Below are 21841 nucleotides of genomic sequence, written 5' to 3'. Positions count from 1 at the left end.
CTATCACGTGCGTTGTGGTCACTATGTTAACATACGTTTTTCATCAATATTTGTATATACCTATCATGTACCATGTGCCATGTGGTGTTAATTTTATCAAATTTACTGTAGATAATCATATTATCACTAAGCACTAAAGTATTTTCTTGTTACTAGTTACTTTTCTAGACTATAGAGGCTTAGGGAACAACGCAATTTTAAAGTCTCATACTTTCATATACATTTTTGTTAATACTTACTCGAGTAATAAAAATCATCAGTTAAATTATTCTTAATTAAACATTTAGTTTCAGTTAATTTTGTCTGACTTGTATCTGTTGTTTGTAGTTTTTTTTTTTTTTTAACAAAGCATTATCTTAAAAACCAATGGCATTTCAATAAAAGAATTTTACAGGTACCTATAATATATTATATTTTTTTGATATTTAAAATGTCGACCTACACATTAATGGTAACTGCTGTGAAAAATAATTAATTTAAATAGAATTACCTGTGTCACTATTGATTTTATTTATGTAATCCTTAGCATTTAAAAGTATCTATAATATGTTTTTAAATATTATTTATTATATAGGTAGTAGTTACTGAATACTAACAGTAGTGTATTGAACAATTTTCAACCTCAGTCAAACTACTATTTGACCATTCGTGCATCCATCCATAGCTTTTAATTTATATTTTATTTCAGTTAATTGTTAAACTTATACAATATTTACTATCTATTTAGTTGATTATTTTGAAGTCAATTAATTTGAATGCTTATCTTAGCTTATTGTTTATTAATTTAAATTGTTCATTAGGTTATGTTAAAAAACCATGTAAGATTTGAGGCCCGTTTGAAGCTTTCAGTAGGCAATCTATTTTGAAAACTGGTTCGTATTGCTTGTATATTAATGTATAGTTTGTTATCTAGTTGCTTAATTATAGATACATTTATGTATTTGGACTTAAAAATTTAAATTAAGTTCAAATTAAAATTTTTAGAATTTTTGAATGCATTGAGGGCACTAACAAAATAATTATATTACAATATTGGTCATATTTGTGAAATTGTTCTAAACATGTCTTTGAGCTTGATAAATGTCTTATAAACTATAAAAAGCTAATACGCCTAATACCCAGAAGCGGATTTCCCAGTAGGTAGTGAAGGCAGTTTCCTAGGGTGTCAAAATTTAGGGGGCAATAAATTCTGTTGTTTTATATTAAGTTACATCATTCAAATAAAAAATACATAAATAGAAAATTCCTTATTTTATATTTGCGAAAAAAAATTGTAGGTATAACAATGTATTATTTGATTCATTATAATTTATGGACGTAATAAGTTCATAAAAATTACACAACAAGTATTACAAACGTGCATTGTATAAAAACAATTTTTGATAATCATAAATATAAAAATATAACATGTGTGCCGCTAAACTAGTGGTATTGCTATTAATGCTATTGTTGTAAACTGTCTCGTTTGAAGTAAGGCAATCCTAACAATTGAATCAAATCATTTTGTTTCATTATTTTATAAAGAAATTATAAAACCATTCACTTACCAAAAAGCAAGATATTAATTTCTAAAAATATTAAAATAGTTGAATTAAGAATTGTTATGTAAAAACATTTATTATAATATGGACTATGGTTTATATAATTATATTTTTATTATTATAAAAAAAATTTGTAATTACTTAACTTTCCTAACAATAGTTTTAATTTTGTTTTATAATTTACAATTTTATATTACACATTTATAATTTTATTTTTATGATGGTTTATAAAAATTATAATTGTAGTTTCATTAAAATTTGGTTAATATCCATTAACATTTTTCCAAAGTAGGCTAAATAACTAATAGCGAGAAAAAAAATAGTCTAAACATTTAAATCAATTTAGGTGCTATAAATTTATTATTTAGAATATTTTGGAGGAGTTATTATAAGTTCTTTATGTATAATAGGGACGGCTAATTGTTAGTGCCTTCAGTCATAAAAAGTTAAATCCGTCTGCTAATACCTATATTAATAGTTTGGATTAATACATTTTAAATTTGAAATCTATATTATTTGTACTTATTCAGTAGGTTTACTCATTTTTTATTAACATTTAAAATGTATGATAAATATTATTTATTACAATGTAACTAAAAATCTGTATAAGTATAACTTCTTAGTTCTTTAATGATTTTTCTGTAAATTATTTAAAAAATAAAATAACAAAAATAATACTATACTCTGTCCGGCGAGAGAACGACCAAAATCAGTTTTTCTGCGCAGTCCCCAATGATACCCAGCCACAATAAGCGAACCAATTTTGATAGTTTGGCGATGTGAGGGGTTGCACAGAATCGGCGCATTTTCTCGCTGGACAGACTATACATTCTATTACATTTATATCCTTTAAATATCCTACTTACTCGTGTAAATAATTGTTATTAAATTGCTTTATTATGTCTTCTGAATTGGTATATGAATGCAAATTATGATAATTAAATTACTATTCAGTGCTATTTTTAGGCTATTACAAATTGTTAATACATTCTTGAATTCTTAATTATGAATGAGCTATTTTTTGAATTATTAAAAATACTTAAATATAGCATTACTACCAAATTATACCTAATATTATCTTTTATATAAGATAAATCAAGTTCCTAACCAAGAAGTAAACCTTCAAAAAAATTGTTACTTTTAAATTTAATATATACAAAACACAGAAAAATAAATAATATCTTTATTAAAGAATTAATTTATTAATATTTTTAATTTTAATTTATAAAATATACAAATATAACATGAAATAGTTATAATTTAAAATTATTTTGCAATTATTTTAATTTCACTTATTATTTATTTTGGTAAATGGTAAATAAGTATACCTAATAACAATTTATAATATAAAATGATTATATTCAATATGTTTGCTCAAGTTTCAAATAATATGTAATAATAGTGTTTTTAAACAAAAATTGAATAATATAATTAATAAAAATAAACACATAATTGTATTGATCATTTGTAATATTAACCCTGGACTATTTATTTATTTTAACGACTATAAGTGTTCAATGTAAAGAATTGTTATGGAGTTCTATCACTAGATGACATTATTAAATCATTAATATATTATATATTATGTTTTCAAGTATGTTTAAAAATATTAGAATATTTGACGAAAATGATTATACACTTTTAAAAATTATTTCATAGATAATGACAGTTGTATTTGTATACTACAGAAAATTTAAAAGCATTGGATTAGATTTTAATTACTAACCGTGTTAAAACTGTAAAAATGTAGATGATTTACAATTAATTATAAAATTGAATATATTTAATTAAAATATATTTCATAGATGTTCCTCGGATTCTGATTTTATGTCTGCTTCTTTTAAACATGTTCTTGATCGAGTATAATAATCTGAGCTGTGTGAATTCTTCAATATACAAATAGATTTGATAAACATTAAATTAAACACATTTAAAAATCAACAGTTTTTATGAATTAATTTATTAATTTTGTATTTTTGCAGTTCCTACTTACAAATTACTACAGGTGCAACTAAAAAAAGTTTTTGAGGGAGGGGCTGAATATAATGTATGCCATATAGATCAGTGGATAGTGTGCAATTCCCTCTCCCTTCAGTAGTATTTTTTATTTTAAATAATATTTTACGTTTTATAAGATTTTTACACTACATTATTTATATACATTGTTATTTGACATTATTAATTTAGTTTCGTGTACATGTAGAAATTTTCAATACTCTGTACAGTCCAGTGGCTGCAGTGGCGCCGAAGTCCACGTTGAGATCGGGTCATGAGATATTAAAATCATAACTTTATTATGAGTAAATGTATATTTTTACATCTCTTCCCCCCCAAATTGAATTTTTTTTTACATCAATGGGTATTGAGGCCTCAAAGTTTTGATATCGTCCAACCACATTTTAAAAACTGTACTACACTATATTATACAGACCCATCTACAACAAAAAATTAATTTACAAAGTATAAGGAAATAGTATTAGACGCTAGTTAAAATCAAAAATAAAGTAGGTAACCTATTTAATCATAAATTATTGGTATTGGTATATTAGGTATTTGGGTTTCTAATCTCTAATTTATGATATATTTTAACCACAAGGCACAATTTATGATTAATGATTATATATTATATTAATATAATGATAACGCGCTAAACTCACTTTAGTATTTTGCTTTTTCTGACCAACTCATGTGCAACATAGACAAGAGACAACTTGAATTCAGCTTAACCAATCTTGTGTTATAATTTATAATATAATAAATTGACTTAATATTTTAATTATAATTCATATTGTCTGTGTTTATAGGTTGGATTTTTTTACGGTATTTAAATTTTTCTGTGATAATATAATGATCATTTTAAATTGTAATATTTTACATATTTATAAATTACCTAAAAATTAAATATCGTAATGAATATATTTTATGGACACAGATTGTATACTTATATTTGATTTTAATTATAAGTCAATTCATTCTAATATTAAAATAAATGATTGGTTTTGGCGGTTCTGCAGAACTAAAATTTACAATGTTGCAAGTGGTTCAGATAAATAAAACATGTGCGCTGACATCATCTTAATTAATTTTACATTACGAATGACAAATTTTAATAAAATAATGAAATATGAATATAAATGAAAGCCCACAGTATGTTTAGTTAACAGCAGCTGTGTTTGTAGTTGGTTAGTCTTCAGCGATGTTGACACAAAAAATTGCATGTATTAAATTATATTTTAAAAATTATCTATAGGATTATTCTTCTAGCTCTCTCAAATTATACGTATGGTATTACTGTGATCAACATATTTTTATAAGCTTATTATCTATAAAATGTGTTTTCCGGTGTTTGAAATTTTTCGTTCAATAATTTAGGGCAGAAGACAAAACACTAGATTTTTTTATATAATTACTATGCTATTATTGAAACTTTTGAAAAATTATTCGTTGTTTATGATTAATATACCATTTTATCGTGATTTCAGGTAGAAATAATAATTAGTGTATCAGTAAAACAAAAAAAAAAAATAACTAAAAGTTTCGATGGTTAAATTTCTACGCATGTGAAAACTAATCAAGCAGGATAGCGTTTGGAGAAAATGTATTTCTTAGAAGAGTTAGAACAGGTGACGACGGCGGATAAGAACTTTATACACGACAAGGTGTTTTGTAAAATGTTCGTTCTAAAGCCTGGTTGGCCATTGCCGGACGCTAACTCCATGTATATTGAGCCTGAGTGGAAGTTAGACGAGTTCCAGGAACTGAAAACTACGTTGAACCGTACTAAACAAAAATTGAACGATTTTGATCTGGACGCGTGGCACGTGCATACGGGCAAAATGAATCCGGCTGGCCAGGTGGTTAACCATGTCAGGAAGCACGTGCGCCCGGACTTCCTAACGCAGGCATGGTGCAAGTTCTACGAGATTGCGTGCAGTTCGGATCTGGTGTCTCTGGACGAGATCCACGAGGAAGGCGACATGTCGTTCACCAGCGTGCATTTGTGCGAAGCGCCCGGTGCGTTCATCGCGGCGCTCAATCATTACCTGGCCATCAACCACGAAGAGCTACGGCTCAATTGGTTGGCGATGACGTTAAATCCTTATCACGAGTCTAACGGGCACCCTCACATCGTGACCGACGACCGGCTGATGTTGCACACACTCTCGAACTGGGAATTTGGTCCTGACTACACAGGTGACATATTCCAACCAGGGTACGCCGAACACCTGTATGGGACAGTGCTGGATCGGTTCGGCGGCAAGGGTGCTTGGCTGGTGACAGCCGACGGGAGTATCGATTGTTCGGACGACCCAGGTGAACAAGAGACAGTCGTGTCCCGGCTGCACGACCACGAAACGATGGTGGCGCTCAGCGTGCTCCGGGACAACGGGTCGTTGGTACTGAAGGCGTTCACCATGTTCGAGTGCAACACCATTTGCCGAATGTACCTGCTGTGCTGCCTGTTCCGGTCAGTGGTGCTCAGGAAACCAGCGACCAGTAAGCCTGGAAACTCAGAAGTGTACGTGGTGTGCAAGGGCTACAGGGGCCGATCGGTGGCCATGCCGTACGTGCAAGCGTATTACACGGACGACCGCCGTCGGCGACCGAGCCCTGGCGGAGGCACCTGCATGTTCCCGTTGTCGCTGGTTCCAGTCGAGTTCAGGCAGCGGCTGTACGAGTGCGCCAAGCACTTTGCGGACATGCAGATGCGCACTATTGATGACAACGTGGTCGCTCTGCCGGTCCGGGAGGCACTGTACCGACAGATGAAACCAGTGCAGGCGTCCATATGCTTGGAGTTTATAATCAGGCTCTGTCTGCGGCCGATCCGGTACAAACGGGAGCTGACGTCCGTGTCGCTAAACAACTTCGGCTACAAGAACAATCGGAGAGAGCCGGTGAGAATCGGTCTCAAACCGCGTGGCCTGTCGTATGCTGAGAAGACGCGAATCCGGGATATGGACTCGCGACAGAAAGCGGCCACGCTGTACCTGGAAGTGATTCGGTGCCAAGAGTGGATGACGTCGCAACAGCAAATGGACGACGTGGTTTGGCACAGGCGCGTGCATCTCGTATACCGGCTACCGGACGTGGCGTTCCGCTTTGGCAAACCGGTGACCATGGTCAAGGGTTCTAAGTTTTGTTGCGAGGCGATGATTTTTTACAGGAAGCGTGTGTTGTCTAAGTTTCCGCGGGTCCGTAGCGACCAAAGTCCCATGGATGCCGAATGCCGGATGTGGCACTACCGCGAATTGATCGACCGGCCACTCGCGGCTGTTTGCGATCTGACAGACATTTGCGAAGAGCACGCTTCCGACAACACCGCATTACAGCACCGGTGCTTGGTGGCCATTGTGGACGCATTGCAGGCTCTGTCGGACGGCGACGACCTGATCATCGTCGGTTATCCGTTGTACACTCAGCTGTCTGTCGCCAACGTTTACGCTGTGGCCAAGATGTTCGACACTTACGGCCTGGTCAAACCCGACTCCATATATGGCCACGCGATCATGTTCCTCAAGTTTAGCAGCGCTCATCACAGCGACTGGCTGGCTGTGTTGAAAAAAGCAGTTGGATGCCTGGTGCCTGGTAATCACGGTGGTATGGCGCTTGTTTCGTGGATGCCTATGAAGGTGCTACTCGAGCAAAAGATTTACGCGGACATTGTGGCCGTCAATAACCTGTGCATCTTACACGAAATCGCACCCATTTTGCTATCGGCTTCGAGCGCTACTTCTTGTCCTTAAATAATTGTTTCCGATTAGGAAATGCTCGCGAGCCTCATTGCTAAACAAACGGCGAGGACAGATTTGTTGTATATAAATTATTTACTATTATATTATATAATATAATACCATACACAGAGCAACGTGTGTTTCTTTGCAGTATCCAGACTAGTCCGATCCGGTAGCTTATGGTATAGACGGTGCAGGGAAAACGTATCTTAAGCAATTATAATTTACGCAAAATAATAGTTAATTACGTTGTTACAAGTTAATTATATATCCAAGATTTTTAATAAACTGCTTATTATTTTTTTTTTTTGCTTCAAAAATTACATTTTAAAGTAGTATTTTTCGTCATCAACGTATCAATTTTGTACAGAATTTATATTTTTACGTCAGGTTATTTTGTTGGAACCGTGGTCACATATATAGCTTGTTCGTTTGATTACAATTTACAATTGATCCAAGGGATCCAACTGTTTTTAGTGTTTTATAATTATTGAAGACCATGTACTCTGATTTTCTTTACCTTTTGAAAGTTCACTTCAATAACGAAAGATCAGGTTTGGCTAAGTTAAATAATTTTACTTATCTTTATTCTTTTTAACGAGTGAGAAATGTGAGAGTCGTTTTCTACATTTGGTATGGCTGTATGAGTTCGTAACGACTGTTATTAATAATTATGATAATATAGGTAATGGCCATTGGGTAGGTATATAATATACATTATTGGTATAATACCAACAATTTTCCACAATTTCTCATTTCAGTTCACTAATAATTTAATTACTTTTAGAAGGGATAATATTTAAGGCACACGAAATATCTCAACATTTTTTACTGTAATTGATTGTTACAGTTTTATTTACATCACTATTATATTTTATGTAATTTTATTATCGTCTTTAAAAATAATTGTATTTTTATCAAAAACTTTATTTTACAAGTTTTCCTATACTGTGTGATAATAAAACGTGTAGCTTAGCTACAGTTTATTTTACTTGTTAAATGTTATTTATTTTTGTCAAATTATACTTTTATACATAACTAAAATTAAGATGTATGTGCCATTAGAATATATAAATCTTATTCTAAAATAAATTTTAAAATAATAAATATATTTGTTTATCCAAATATGTATGATTATTTTTTCTATTAAAACTTTTACTTTGATATACTTTTATTTATTTATAATTATAAATCATAAATTCAAGTGTAAATTTTTTTGATTTTTAATAAGTTAAAATTATGAATTACCGATATTGGTTTGGTATCTAATAATTGTATGTAATTATGAATTTAATCTTAACATCAGTGCCGCAATTAAGGTTTTTAGGGCCTTTAGGTTTTTATATTATGTAAACGTTAAGTATCTATCATCATTTAAATTAACTTTTAACTGAAAAACTACAAATTTACACTAGATAAAAATAGTTGATACGTTTATCCAGGGGAGGGGCCACAGGGACCATGCCCCCCTTCGTTAGCCATTTTTACTATTTTTTATTTTAAAGATCTATATTTATTTGTATACATGAACGCATACTACAATATGTCTTATAAAATTTTACAGTGTGTGCCCCCCCCCTCTAAAAAAAGCTAGATATGTTTAAAAATATAAAAATAATAACATATTTATGTTATAAAAATTACTTAAACAATTTTTTTTCTGCTTTTTTGATTGTCAAAGTCTAAAATGAATTTTTCTAGCTACATCAAGTTCTTCAATGCGAGCTCTTTCTATATTTAAGATACTTATGTTTGTTAGTTCGTCTTGAGTTATCGAGTTTTTTAAATAGTTTTTAATCAATTTAAGTTTAGAAAGTTATTGTTCGGCCGCAGTGGCGGTTAAACGGTGGTGATAAGGGGGATAGATCCCCCATGAATTTTTTCTTTAATATTTATATAACATGTATATTGTACTATAATGTTAATGTATTTAATTTTGTTTTATTTTTTACGCCACATCCCCCCCATGACAAAACCATTTGACCCCCACTGTTCGGCCGACTCAACAGTCTTTGGTAAACTTAAAAATATAATACAAGATGTAACAACTTCATTATACAAAGATGATATGTTGTTTTTTATTAAATATAAACATAATTTTTTAATTGTTTTTATCTCAGTTAACATCTTATATTTTATTTTATTTTAATTACTTAGGTATATTTTAAGCAGTGTTTATTACGCTTATAATTATTAAGAACAATACTATTATGAACATCCTATAGAATTTGCTTTTCTATTTTCATGGTTTTTTTTTTAAAATACCTACTTGATTAGGTAAACTTAAATCTATTTTTTACGATATATTTAGATTTGGTTGTAAAATATAGATTGTTTAGAGTTTATTTTATATTTTGTTTTCAGAAAACCCGGCCCGCTATTATCGGTTGCAGTTTTGATTAAGTGCTTGTGTTATTATATTAATATTTAATATCTTGGGCCTGCCCACAAGTTTTTCAGTGAAATCTGGTATTTCTATGTCGGGAAATGAAATTCAATTCAATTATTGAGATCCGTTTATTCCAAACAAATAAATCGGATTCAAAACATTATTGTTTAATATACTTTTTTGATCGAATGTAAACATTGAAAAAATACCATAGCTGTTTGAAACATTGTCACGAAACAAATTTTGTTGGAGATCGATTCCAAGAAAACATCCAAAAATAATGGTGTCTGGGATGAAGTAGAAATACTGTTTTGAGCACGTACTTCCATTTATTTATTTGTATGGAAACGAAAACTTATACTGCGTATTTAGACTTAATTTTTTATTACCTTAATTGTCGTTGATATTAGAAAGTAGGTAAAGCAAGTAAAAAGTAGGTTTTTCTTTTTGGGTAGTATATTTGGTAACATTTTAGACTGTGTCTGTGTTTGCCCCCTCTAAAAAAATTCTGGATATGCCACTATCTATAGCATATATGCGTTTAGCATTTACCAATTTTTCATTGTTCGTCTAACGTTCAATATAAGGGTGGAACTAATGAGTTGACCCAAATCTTAATTTCAGTTAATAAGAGTATTATAAAAATAAGTATTATATTTACTAATAATACATTATGAATTTAATTTAACTTTATTTGTATAGTCGGACGTCTGTTGTTAACAATATACCTAGGTATTTTAATTTTTAAGCGAGTTATGATCTTTTTTAAATTAAAATATTTTATATATTTATCACTTAATTAAAAGAAGTATCGTAAAAAACCGCAGGTCGATTTATTCTTATATTAAAATCACAGAGACTAAAGTTTAAGACAGCCATATTCAACCTTTTTTTATTTGGGCTACATAAAATATTACGCAGGCCACAAGTCGAAATGAACGGAAGGAAAAAATAGTTAAGATACATTCATACATCGTGTACCTATAAAATCTGATAATTTATTATAAGAGAATTAATTATTTATTTTAAATTAGTGTGAATTTTGATATTGAGATATTTTTTTCACAATTTTGAATACATTAGGTTAGTAGTTCTACGCGCTACTCTCAATGCCTCAACAAATTGTCATTGTCTTGTATTTTACGTACGACACACACTTTGACTGTTTTATTACATCTCATATTTATTATAATATAAGTTTTGAAATTTATAATTTTTTATTAATTTAATAAGTTCTGTTTGGGCCACATAAAAACAATCGGTGTGCTGCATGTGAGTATCATTGGTCTAGAATAAGGGATCCAGACAATACGGCCGATCACTTTAGAAAAAACATCATAGAAAGAGCTACAATTAAATGGCCACAGACTGTGCTGCGGTTTGCATCAGATTTATTTTCTTAGTGGAATAATGAATAAAGCGCCAAATACATCGATTCCACTATTATCGGTAATTTTATAATTAACCATTTTCAAAGTTTAAAATCAAACTATAATTATTGTTGTAAAAGGTGATTAAAAACACAAACATATTTTTGAAAAGATATTCATCGTTATAAAAGCAATGTACCTATTCATCAATTTGCTCAGCAGATTCTAAAAATGTACATGAATGTATTATATTTTTTAATATCATATTGACTTTACTATTTAGACGATCGTTACCTGATTTATATTTTTTAAATTAGTAATACCTATATTGGCTATATTATCTTTTAAACTATTGTACAAATATATTTTAATATTATATACTACGTTTATGTTATACGTGAGAAATTATTTCCAAAAATTTAAACCTACGCGGTTATATAGTTATTGCGTAGTTTGATATTCCATCATTAGTTACATATGCATTATTCAAATTGCAACGTGTTTAAAAATAAACAATTATATTATTATTCCAATAGCGTATTATATTAAATAATATTTTGTCAAGTGTATGTCGTATAATTGTAAGTTTGTCAGGCGGAGACAACACAAACGAACTCATTTTAAAATTGTATTAATAAAATATAAGTTACTGCTGTAGATATTTAAAGTCGATTGAGCTTTAATCAGAATCGTTATTTTAGCAGAATATGAAAGCAGTGGGACGTGCCTCCATACTTTAAAATGAGTTTTTTTAGTTTCGTATGTTCTAAATAAGATGCTTATAATTATTAAGTAAATTATTTAATATGTAAATATAGAATGGTAAAATAATTTGTCATAGTATAGTTCAAATTTAAAATACAAGAAAATAGAAAGAAATTTTTATCGATAATTAAATATTTTAATGTACCTTATCTATATTATATTAGGTAATATGTGAATGCTTAGAAATTACATCCGGGTTCGTCTTGAAATCTGCGTTAAATGATAATGGTTATTAAGATATTTTATGTAGATTCTTAATAATATACATATATAAGTATTATAAAAATAAAATAATAATATGATAATTTAATTTTAAATTGACTAGAGAAAAGGAGATTCATGAAATACTAAGAACATATAATATTGAAATTTTAGGGAAAGGAGAATTGTTTTAATTGTATCTGAGTATCTCAATACTATACGTATACCTGTATTAAAATCTGTATATTATAAATTTATATAAGACAATTAATTAAAATATTTCCATACTTAAAGATATCTTTTTTAATTTACAGACACCTGCAGGATGCAGATAGATGCAAAAATAAAAAAAGTATATTATGTTGTCCGCTGTTTAAGATGCCATTTTTTTTAGTTGTAGACTTAGAAGGTTAAATCATTATTTAGTAAAATTGAGAATATCATTAATTAGTTTTAAATAGTCTATTAACGAACTTGAGATTCTAGTATAGCATCGAACACTGATTATTACTCATTGCGTTGACGTTGAGTTATATGCCATTATTGCCATTATGTCATTTAGTTTACTTTTTAATGTTAACAAAACATCTATCTAAATATGTGTTTTAATTAAAATTTGCAAATAAATGTTAATAAAATAACTGCTGTTGAAAAAATTAATTTTAAGTTGTTGAACCTAAATTTTTTTTGTATAATATACAAATCTGTGCATGTTCATTTGTAGATAGTCCGATATCTATACGATCTCGAGTATGCAATGTACAAATTTGAAATGCAAATAGCATAGAAAAATGAATAACTAAAAAAAATAAATCGTCGATCTGTGATTTGATGTATTGTTAGTTATTAAACGAGTATAATATAAATTATGGTAAATTTAGCTATCTCCATTAATTTTTTTTTTCATTCATAACCTTCTTTAAATATTTATTTATCGGTAACACTTACTTAGTTACGAATTGCGTTGTTTATTACCGAATTATCCGACTAGGTACTTACCAAATATTCGTTGGTAATGTGATATAATAAGATATACGTACAATGTTTGAATAATAGGTTATATTATTTAATACATACGACACATTACGCACATGATAATAAGCCCGATCGACCACGTATGTCGTATATCTTTATACCATCTACAAATATTATAATATATTTATATAGTTAGTTATCCTATCTAAGTATTTGGTTATCAGACGTATAGACGTAACTAGGATCAAAATCCTGTAGGTTGGAGCTACAGCCTAAGCCATATTTGAATAAAAATAAAACAATACCTATATTGTTTATATCAAAAAGCCTTTTGGTAAACAAACCATTAAAAATGTGTACCGATACAGCAATACCTAAATAGCGCCATATAGATATTATTAATATTTCTAAAGAATGTAATTTTATGAATAATTTTAATATTTTATTGGAATTATCTTATGTCACTGCATTTTCAAATAAATTCAATATTTCATCACTGTATACAAATATTATATACTAGCTGTGAATTAGATGCGTTAATAATGTGTGAAGCTCACGTCAATCAAACGGTTTTCAAAGTGTATTCGAATAAATAGGTGTTTAACAGTCGCAAGAATGTAAGATGCAATGGAATGAAATGCAATGCAATGAAATACGTAGGACAGCAGCGGCGTTATTATTTAGAATGTGCTATTATATATTTATTAGTTTAATACGATCGTTTAGTTTGGCCCTATCCAATAGTTGCATATATTTTTGTGACTCCACAAAGGAAAAACATATTTTCATTTTTTAGTATAACTTTATCAAAAAGTTTGGCCACCCCTGGTCTCTAAAGTCTAGAGTAATCTATTTACTTTCTTTTTTCGCTTATTAACGCCCAGACCGAACCGTTGGATCTAGAGGCTTTTACATAGATTCCTTAAGCAATGTAGAAGCACTCTAAGAAAGGATTTTTCAAAATTCGACCTCTAAGGGGGTAAAAGGTTTTTTTTAAATAGCTATATAGGATATATGTATTTTTTAATTGTTTAATAAATGTTTGTTATTTCTTCTAAGTGGTTGCTAGGATACTAAAAATATGTCTGATTATTTTAGATATTATGTTTTTATTTAAATTAATTTTGTAATTAATAATTAACTTTATCGGACTAAATTTATGCCTATGACAATCACAAAGAATGTGGCTTTGTATTGGTAAAATAATTTTCAAAATCGGTTCAGCAGATTCATAGATTACCCCTAACAACGTCAAAAAACGACTTATCTTTATATAATAGTATAGATAGATATAGATATAGATTATATTATATATTAAATTAATTTTATAAATTTCTTTCTATATGAATTATTTTCAAGTTATTGATAATTTTTCTCGTGAAATTGTAGAACATATATCAGTATCTTAACTTTTTTCAGTATGGTACAATACGTTTCAAGGATCACATTACCTATATACTTATAACAGTAAATGCTACGTCAAGGAGTTCATAATAGTTGGGAAACGTACATTTATGATTTATCTATATAGTAGGTATAACTTATCATTATATAAACGAGAATAGTGAATGATCTGTATATTTGGATGCAACTACATTTGTTTTTGCTACAAGAATTTCTAATTTTAAACTATATACTTGGATCAATATTATAGTTTTATAAATCTTATTAAATAGATCTTAAAAATTGGGTGAGGGATACCTAATTCGGAAACTAAGAGAGGCTAAGACTTCACTACAACCCCCGCCTTAGTTGCGCCTACACTGATCAGAAGATACCTATTAACCTATTTATCTAACTTTATTATGAATAGTTACAACTTACATTTATGTTATATTAACACTATCTTTGCTTTAATTACGCCTTCCTCAATTATTTTTACCACAGAAATGTGCAGAAAAGAATATTTTAATTTTTATAGGCCATATATACCATGGTTGCCCTTTTTCTCATTTAATATTACACGGTATCAAGGTTCAAGGGTTACGGAAACATTGTTGTTTTTTCCCTATATTTCATTTAATAATAATAATACGTTGCCACCAAATCAATAACCGACCCTATTCATTCCTTGTCTCTTTGAACATGGCTCAGTGCTATTTAGAGGTAGCTAGGTATACAAGTCGTAACTGTAGGTATACCTACTGGGCACTATAGTTGGTAAATAACGATTTAAATAATATTGGTGCATTACCATAAAGTCAATAAACTAATAATTTGTTTAATTGTTTGATTATTAATAACTTGTTTATTTTAAATGATCGATTATATTTTTACCTGGTAAAATTGTATTGTTGTCTAATAATATATATCAGTAAAATAAAAAATATCATGCTTAGCTCTGTCTTAAGTCTAAAATACTAGCCAAGTTAGATGTGTGTACAATATACATAGCCTTAATAAAAAAAAAATATTTTATTTAATCTATACAACCTTGCTATGATATGTTCAATGACCGATAATAATGTAACATTATACAATGTGTTCCGAGGGAAATGACTAGACGGAGTCGCATGATATGTTATACCTCAAGTTATGAAAAAACCTTTAAATGGGGAAGAGGATAACTTTTTTATTTTTTCAGCTACGGGGAATTTAAATTCTTTTAAATAAAACCGAACCTGTTACAAATTTTCTAATGTATCTATCCTTAAAACATTTAAACTTTTTATCGTATTTTTTTTTAAATTTTAAAGTTATTTTTATTTTACTATCAACTAACTGACAAAATTAAACCAAAATGGTACAAATCATTATTAATTAATTAAAAAAAAGTTGCTTAAATCTAGCTTGAAAGTAAATCCCATACATAACTAGAAAGAAAAACGACGTATTTACTACAGTTATTATTTAAATTGTATTTTTCTATTAAATATTACCGATAATAATACTACTGATTAGTGATTACTAGTATTTAAACTTCGAAAGTTTTGTTTTTGTATTTTCTATAACTTTTGAGCAATTTAAGCTGCTAAGCGTTATTAATTTATAGGATTCTCATCAATCGATTTATGTACGAGATTAAATATTTAAATGCGGCAAATTTTTTTCTTCCCTTGGTTAGTTGTGATCAGGGCTGGGCAAGATACTTCAAAAAAAAGTATCTAAGTATAAGATACAAGATACAAAATACTATAATATTTTTTAAAGATACTAGTTACAAGATGCATGTATCTAAAATACGTATAAGATACAAGATACTTAATATATTTATTTATTATTATTAATTTCTTAATTTACCTTGGATACAATTTTTTCACGTTAAATTTTGTCATACATTATTTATATTATATTATAGCTTATAAATGTATAATAATACGGTATGTATTGATCATTACCAATATAATTTAAAATGACATTTGATACGCTTAGAATAATAATACTAATAATAGACAAACGAAATAATAGGTAAAAAGATTTACAGTTCATAAAAAATATATAAAATATCTCTGATATAATATTATTGTCAGACATCAAAGTTACTTTAATCTAATCTTAAAACATATTATTACTTATTGGGCAATTAGGAAAACTGATATATAAATGAAATACGAAACATATTTTTTGAATGTATCTATAGTATCTTATTAATCATAAAAATATACTAGATACAAGTCAATAAAGTATTTAAATACCTAATAGAAGATACATTCAAATTATGTATTTCGATACAAGATACAATTGTATCTAAGATACGTGTCTTAAATACTAGTATCTAAGATACTGCCCAGCCCTGGTCGTGATGAATGTGATGTATTAATTACTTGATTTGTTAATCTTGTGTTTTATGTTCGTTTAAGTTAGTTTGCCCGTATCTAAATAACAGATATGTATTAGGTTGGGTTTTATATATTAATACGTTTCACAGTCCATAACTAAAAAAATGAAAAAGTTAGACTTTTTTTTCATAACTCAGAAGGTAGGTAATGTATACTATCAAAATATAGTGCAGACGGCCGACCGGTACCGGTCATCTCCCTTCCCCGAGACGCATTGTATATAAGTTATAGTGGTTATAGGTATAAAGTATGAAGTTAATTGTATATGCAATATCAATATGTGATTATTATCTAACCTCCACAATATTGTACCTATATAATATATAGTAGCCCGCTCAAAATGTTTTTACCCCGTAATTTCTTCACGAACCTGCTAATTTTATAAGAACTGTGTATACTTTGCAATAATTGAGTTGGAGTTAATGAAACGATAAACAATTAATATGATAATATTAAACTGCGCCATTACTGCTTATGATTATTATGTATTTATTTATTAAAATAAACATTTATATGTATCAGGCAGATATAGAGAACGTAAGGGTTACATAATTTTCAAAATTTCTTATCAAAAACGTAATAACATTTAAGTACAACAAATATGCAATTCGTATTCACTTGTATTCGATTTTCTGGTTCTTATTTAGCGTTACAATACAATAATACGTTATTACGGTAGTACAAAAGATATTTGGCACGCATACTTTATGTGTTGTATCGCTATTAATATATATATATATATAACATAATAGTGATACTATATAGTATAACATAACATAGTCGGGCCTTAACTTGGGTTAAAGTTATGTATAAAGGGTCGTGGAGTTTTATTGGATGTTTCATGTTTGCAGGTCGTATGTTACGATGCAGTATGTAACTATACCTAATATGTAAAAAGTATAAGTGTACGTTTAAAATTTTATTGGGAAGGACCAATAAGCAGCTATACACTCGGATAGAAAAATAAATAATCTAAGTGGAATAATAAAGACAGTTTACAGTTTACTAAATACGAGTATATTTGTAATTCAAATCGGAACAAAGCGAAAAAAAATGTTCGAAAATTACATGGATGGATATAGGAGCTCAAATCCGGTTCGTTTACGATGTCCATTGTGTTACACGCCGTGCAAAGGCATATTGGAAATGTTTATTTCGGCACAAATTATGTAATGTATTAACAATCTGGATATACACAGTCATTGTCTGCAAAATACCATCGATCAGCTACGGTTTTTTTTCTTTCGACACTCGATTTATGCGGACCCTTTGTGTGTACTGCAAAACAAAACAAGTACCTACTTATATTGAAAATAAAAAACAAATTTGCTTGTGTATAATTTATGAAGCAACAATTTTTTTTTGCACTTAACCGATCGAGGACAACCTTCGAACTTGACATTTATATAGGTACGTATAATTCAACGTTAGATTTTCATCTCGGTGCGCTCGGTGTACATTTTGTGTTTTATGTTTTTTCCATGTGTATGATGTGCTGTTCATTTCATCAATTGAACATTTTTTTTTTTTTTATTGACATAAAGGCTTCAATTACAAAGATTACTAGTCTATAGTTACAAAAAGTTATAGTTTTACAATATAAAAGGAGACATTATCTTATTATTGTAGGGGTACAATGAAAAAATTGTAATATTTACAGTTTTTTATCTAAATCTATTTTTTTGAAAAATTTAAAAATGTTGACGGAGTTATGTTGACTGAAGGCTTGAACATTTATTATTACTATTATTCCTTTTGCTGTTGAACAACATTGTTACTGGGTGACACCGTATCTTTTAGGGTCATTGTAACCAACGGTAGTGGTTATGGATCGAAAGAATTTTGGCTAATTTCGTCTCAATCGATAACTAGTAATTTAGAATACAATTGTGTGTATTGCTATAATTTACACGAATACCTATCTATATTAATATCATTCGACATTTTAGTTTCAGTTGTTAATACTTGTAGATCTAAGTACCTAATTTGGTTTATCTATGTATTGATAAACGTATAAAATCTACAATCAATGTACAGCCGTACAGGAATAATGTAATCATTACAATCAATGCAATCATTTGTAAAAACACACAATCTTACAAAATAACTAGCAGGATAGTAGGTAACTGCTCCTCTGTACAGTAAATATGATTTGAGTAAACCTCGTCATTGAGAAGGTCACTATAATGAATGTGTCAAATATGAATTAATTATATTATATGTTATTGCGTAACATTTATATTATGTTCTTATTTATTATATTTAGCAGTAATCATAGCTCCTTATCACAAACACAAGCTATAGCTTGTGTATACATAAGCTTACAGGAAGTAGGTTAATCAAATCTTAACAAATTTAATGTTGATGTATAATATATGTTTTGTATTTAAAAAACACAAACAAAAAAAAAATACACTATACAAATTTATAGCGGAGACAGTCTATCAGGCCTATTATAAATATACTTTTATTAAATATTATAGTAGTTTATTTGATTATTAGTAGAATGTATAATAAAAATAACTAAACAATATTACATCTATCTAAATTTTTTGAAATTGTCATTGTGTTTATCAATAAAAATAATATACTTAAAATCGCTAAAATTACATTTAAATGTTAAAAAATACTTGACATTTTAAATTTTGACTTCTCCAAAGTATATTAATTAGATCAAATTTTCTTTCGAAATACAGTCTCAAACAGTGGCACAACTAGAAAAAAATTTCAGGGGGTTACATTATTAAAATATATATATATATATGTTATTATACTAGGACTTGAGAAATTTCGGAGAGGGTTATAACCCCTTAACCCTACTGGTTGCGCCACTGGTCTCAAAGTTAAACTTTGAAGCATTTTTCTGCTAAATATATAGTGTATCTTAAGTAAAAAAAAAAATTACAAAATCATTATATTTCTAACCATGTTCAGAATCTAAATCTGAAAATACCTACTAGGTCGAAGAAAAAAAATATTTGTGAAAATAAAGTTATAAAAAAGTTTAAACATTATATTTAATACATTTTTTAAATAACAAATATACGACCATTACCTATTTAATTTGAATACATATAAATGTACTATATTATGTGAGTTCTTGCATCGTGGAAATCATAATCCTATAATTCTACAGGCAGGTTAACTGAAATAAATTTTTAATATCGTTTTGTTACATATGTTTATGAACAAGAATTTTTCTTTAACATGACATAATAAAAATAATGAATTAAAGTCGTAATGATTTAATGTCATAAATATAAAGTTAATGGGAAAAAGTAAATATTTCTGTACAGTAACATCCAATTTCGTTTAGATATTATAGATTTATAAATATAGATCTTAAAATTTTCTTAGGTATCTAATCGTCTTATTTCATCATCGTTTAAATCATTTTAATATACTTTCGTCAGTTTTATATATTTTGTGCATGAACAATGAAATATTTATATGTTTTTTTAATAAAAATTTAATTTTGAAACATATTTTATATTTCGAGTAAAAAATTAAGCTAATAAGCAGTTCAACTCATTTTTGTTTGAGGGTACGAGCACATTTTATGGTTGACAAATGATACATTTAAAAACTTAATTATCAAAATGCATACGCTTTTTATACTTAACGAACCAAGTATTAAGTATTAAGTATTTTGCTATATTCATTTTGTGATTAGTATTTTCGGTCTTTTTCCAGATATGTTTAAAAATATGATCAATATGAAATCATTAACTAACGATTATTTTAATAATGATGATTCAATATAAATAAATAAACAATAATATAACGGTAAAATAGTATTAATAAAATATAAATAAAACTTATAGATACGTTTAAACGTGTAATGTAGGTATATAACATTTTACTTTTGTATTATAATCGATGTCAGTAGTTTTTAATCTTTTTAACAGTGCGACACATTTCATCTCCTACAAAATTTTCAGCGGCACGCCGATTGAAAACCATTAATCTACCATCTCCGTAAATACCCCCAAAAGTATAAAGGTATCCGAAAAAAATCAATAGGTGTGTTTGAACTACAATATGACTGAAATAAAACGATTTAATAACTACATTTGCACGACCGTTATTGTGGCTATAGGTATTTGCATATAATGATTATTTCATATGTACAGAAATATCATTTGCCGTAAATGGAGTATTTCACTCATACCTATTTAAATATTTATATCCAAACTGCAAAAGTGAAATTAATATTAATATACATTCGATGACACGTTTCAAGGTATATTTTTAGACTAAGTTTACAGTTTATCTGGAATATCCAAAAATTATTCGAATCTCACCGGGTCATTGAGGAATTATATTTTGGACATTCTCCCGAAAAATCACCCAAAATACGACACTAGTTGCTGTTTTGCTTGCCCACGTGGCGTGTGTCACGTATAGCTGAAAATCGTTTTTGCAATTCATGTTGAATATAGAAGATATTTATCGGAAAATCTTTTTCGGTGTTTTCCGTGTTTTTCCCATCAAATATATGCGTGGGTTTTAACATTTAAACAGTACACGAGATAACGTTAAACTGAGCAAAGGTATTCCGAATGTATCGAACTATAGACGATGCATTTCAAATAGTATGCACTCTATAAATATTTTTTGAAATATACTCGTAGGTGAGGAATTCAATGGTAATTTACCGAAACCCTCAATATCTTGTGTCTCGAAATCGTTACCTTGATGAATGTAGTAATAGTGGTATTGTACGGGTAAAAGGACGACTTAGGCCCTCAAAACTTAACCTGACAAAGTTTCACATGCTAGAGCTAAAATTTTGCTTTCTTATAAAATTATAAAATTATGAATGTTACTTGCAAACAGGACCACATATTCGTATGCTAGGATAAGTAAGACCTATAGTTTCTAATGTATTTTGGATTACGTTCGCTAAAAAATGATGTATACAATTTAGTGTTACGTATATTAGTCTAGGGTTTAGACCTAGGTGATATTTCCAGGGTCATATTTAGGTTTGGTGGCACCCCTAGCGACTCATTGTGTTTGCGACCCCTCTATAAAACAAAAAATGGGGATTAGTTTGCGTTAGTTCAAATTATAAATGTCATAT

At 28.9% G+C, this 21841-nt stretch overlaps 1 protein-coding gene across 2 annotated transcripts; it reads left to right on the top strand.

The window, feature by feature from the left end:
* Window positions 1–133: 133 nt before the first annotated feature.
* On the top strand, window positions 134–8213 carry LOC113554572 (cap-specific mRNA (nucleoside-2'-O-)-methyltransferase 2-like). Of its 2 annotated transcripts, XM_026958473.1 has the most exons (3): window positions 134–394; window positions 801–872; window positions 5024–8213. In XM_026958473.1, exon 3 carries the CDS (start codon window positions 5138–5140, stop codon window positions 7286–7288), a length of 2151 nt encoding a protein of 716 aa, XP_026814274.1. In that variant the 5' UTR covers window positions 134–394; window positions 801–872; window positions 5024–5137; the 3' UTR covers window positions 7289–8213. The 2 variants fall into 2 exon arrangements, with proteins under 2 accessions (XP_026814274.1, XP_026814273.1); XM_026958472.1 differs by lacking the exon at window positions 801–872.
* Window positions 8214–21841: the final 13628 nt, after the last annotated feature.

This window comes from Rhopalosiphum maidis, chromosome 2, assembly GCF_003676215.2.
Source record: "Rhopalosiphum maidis isolate BTI-1 chromosome 2, ASM367621v3, whole genome shotgun sequence".
NCBI classification, from domain to species: domain Eukaryota; kingdom Metazoa; phylum Arthropoda; class Insecta; order Hemiptera; family Aphididae; genus Rhopalosiphum; species Rhopalosiphum maidis.
Note: the sequence above shows the minus strand (reverse complement) of the source record. Positions and strands in the feature narration are given on the sequence as shown.

What these genes read in the sequence shown, in the direction of transcription:
- LOC113554572 (XM_026958472.1), top strand. Translation starts at nt 5,138, where the DNA reads ATGTATTTCTTAGAAGAGTTAGAACAGGTGACGACGGCGGATAAGAAC.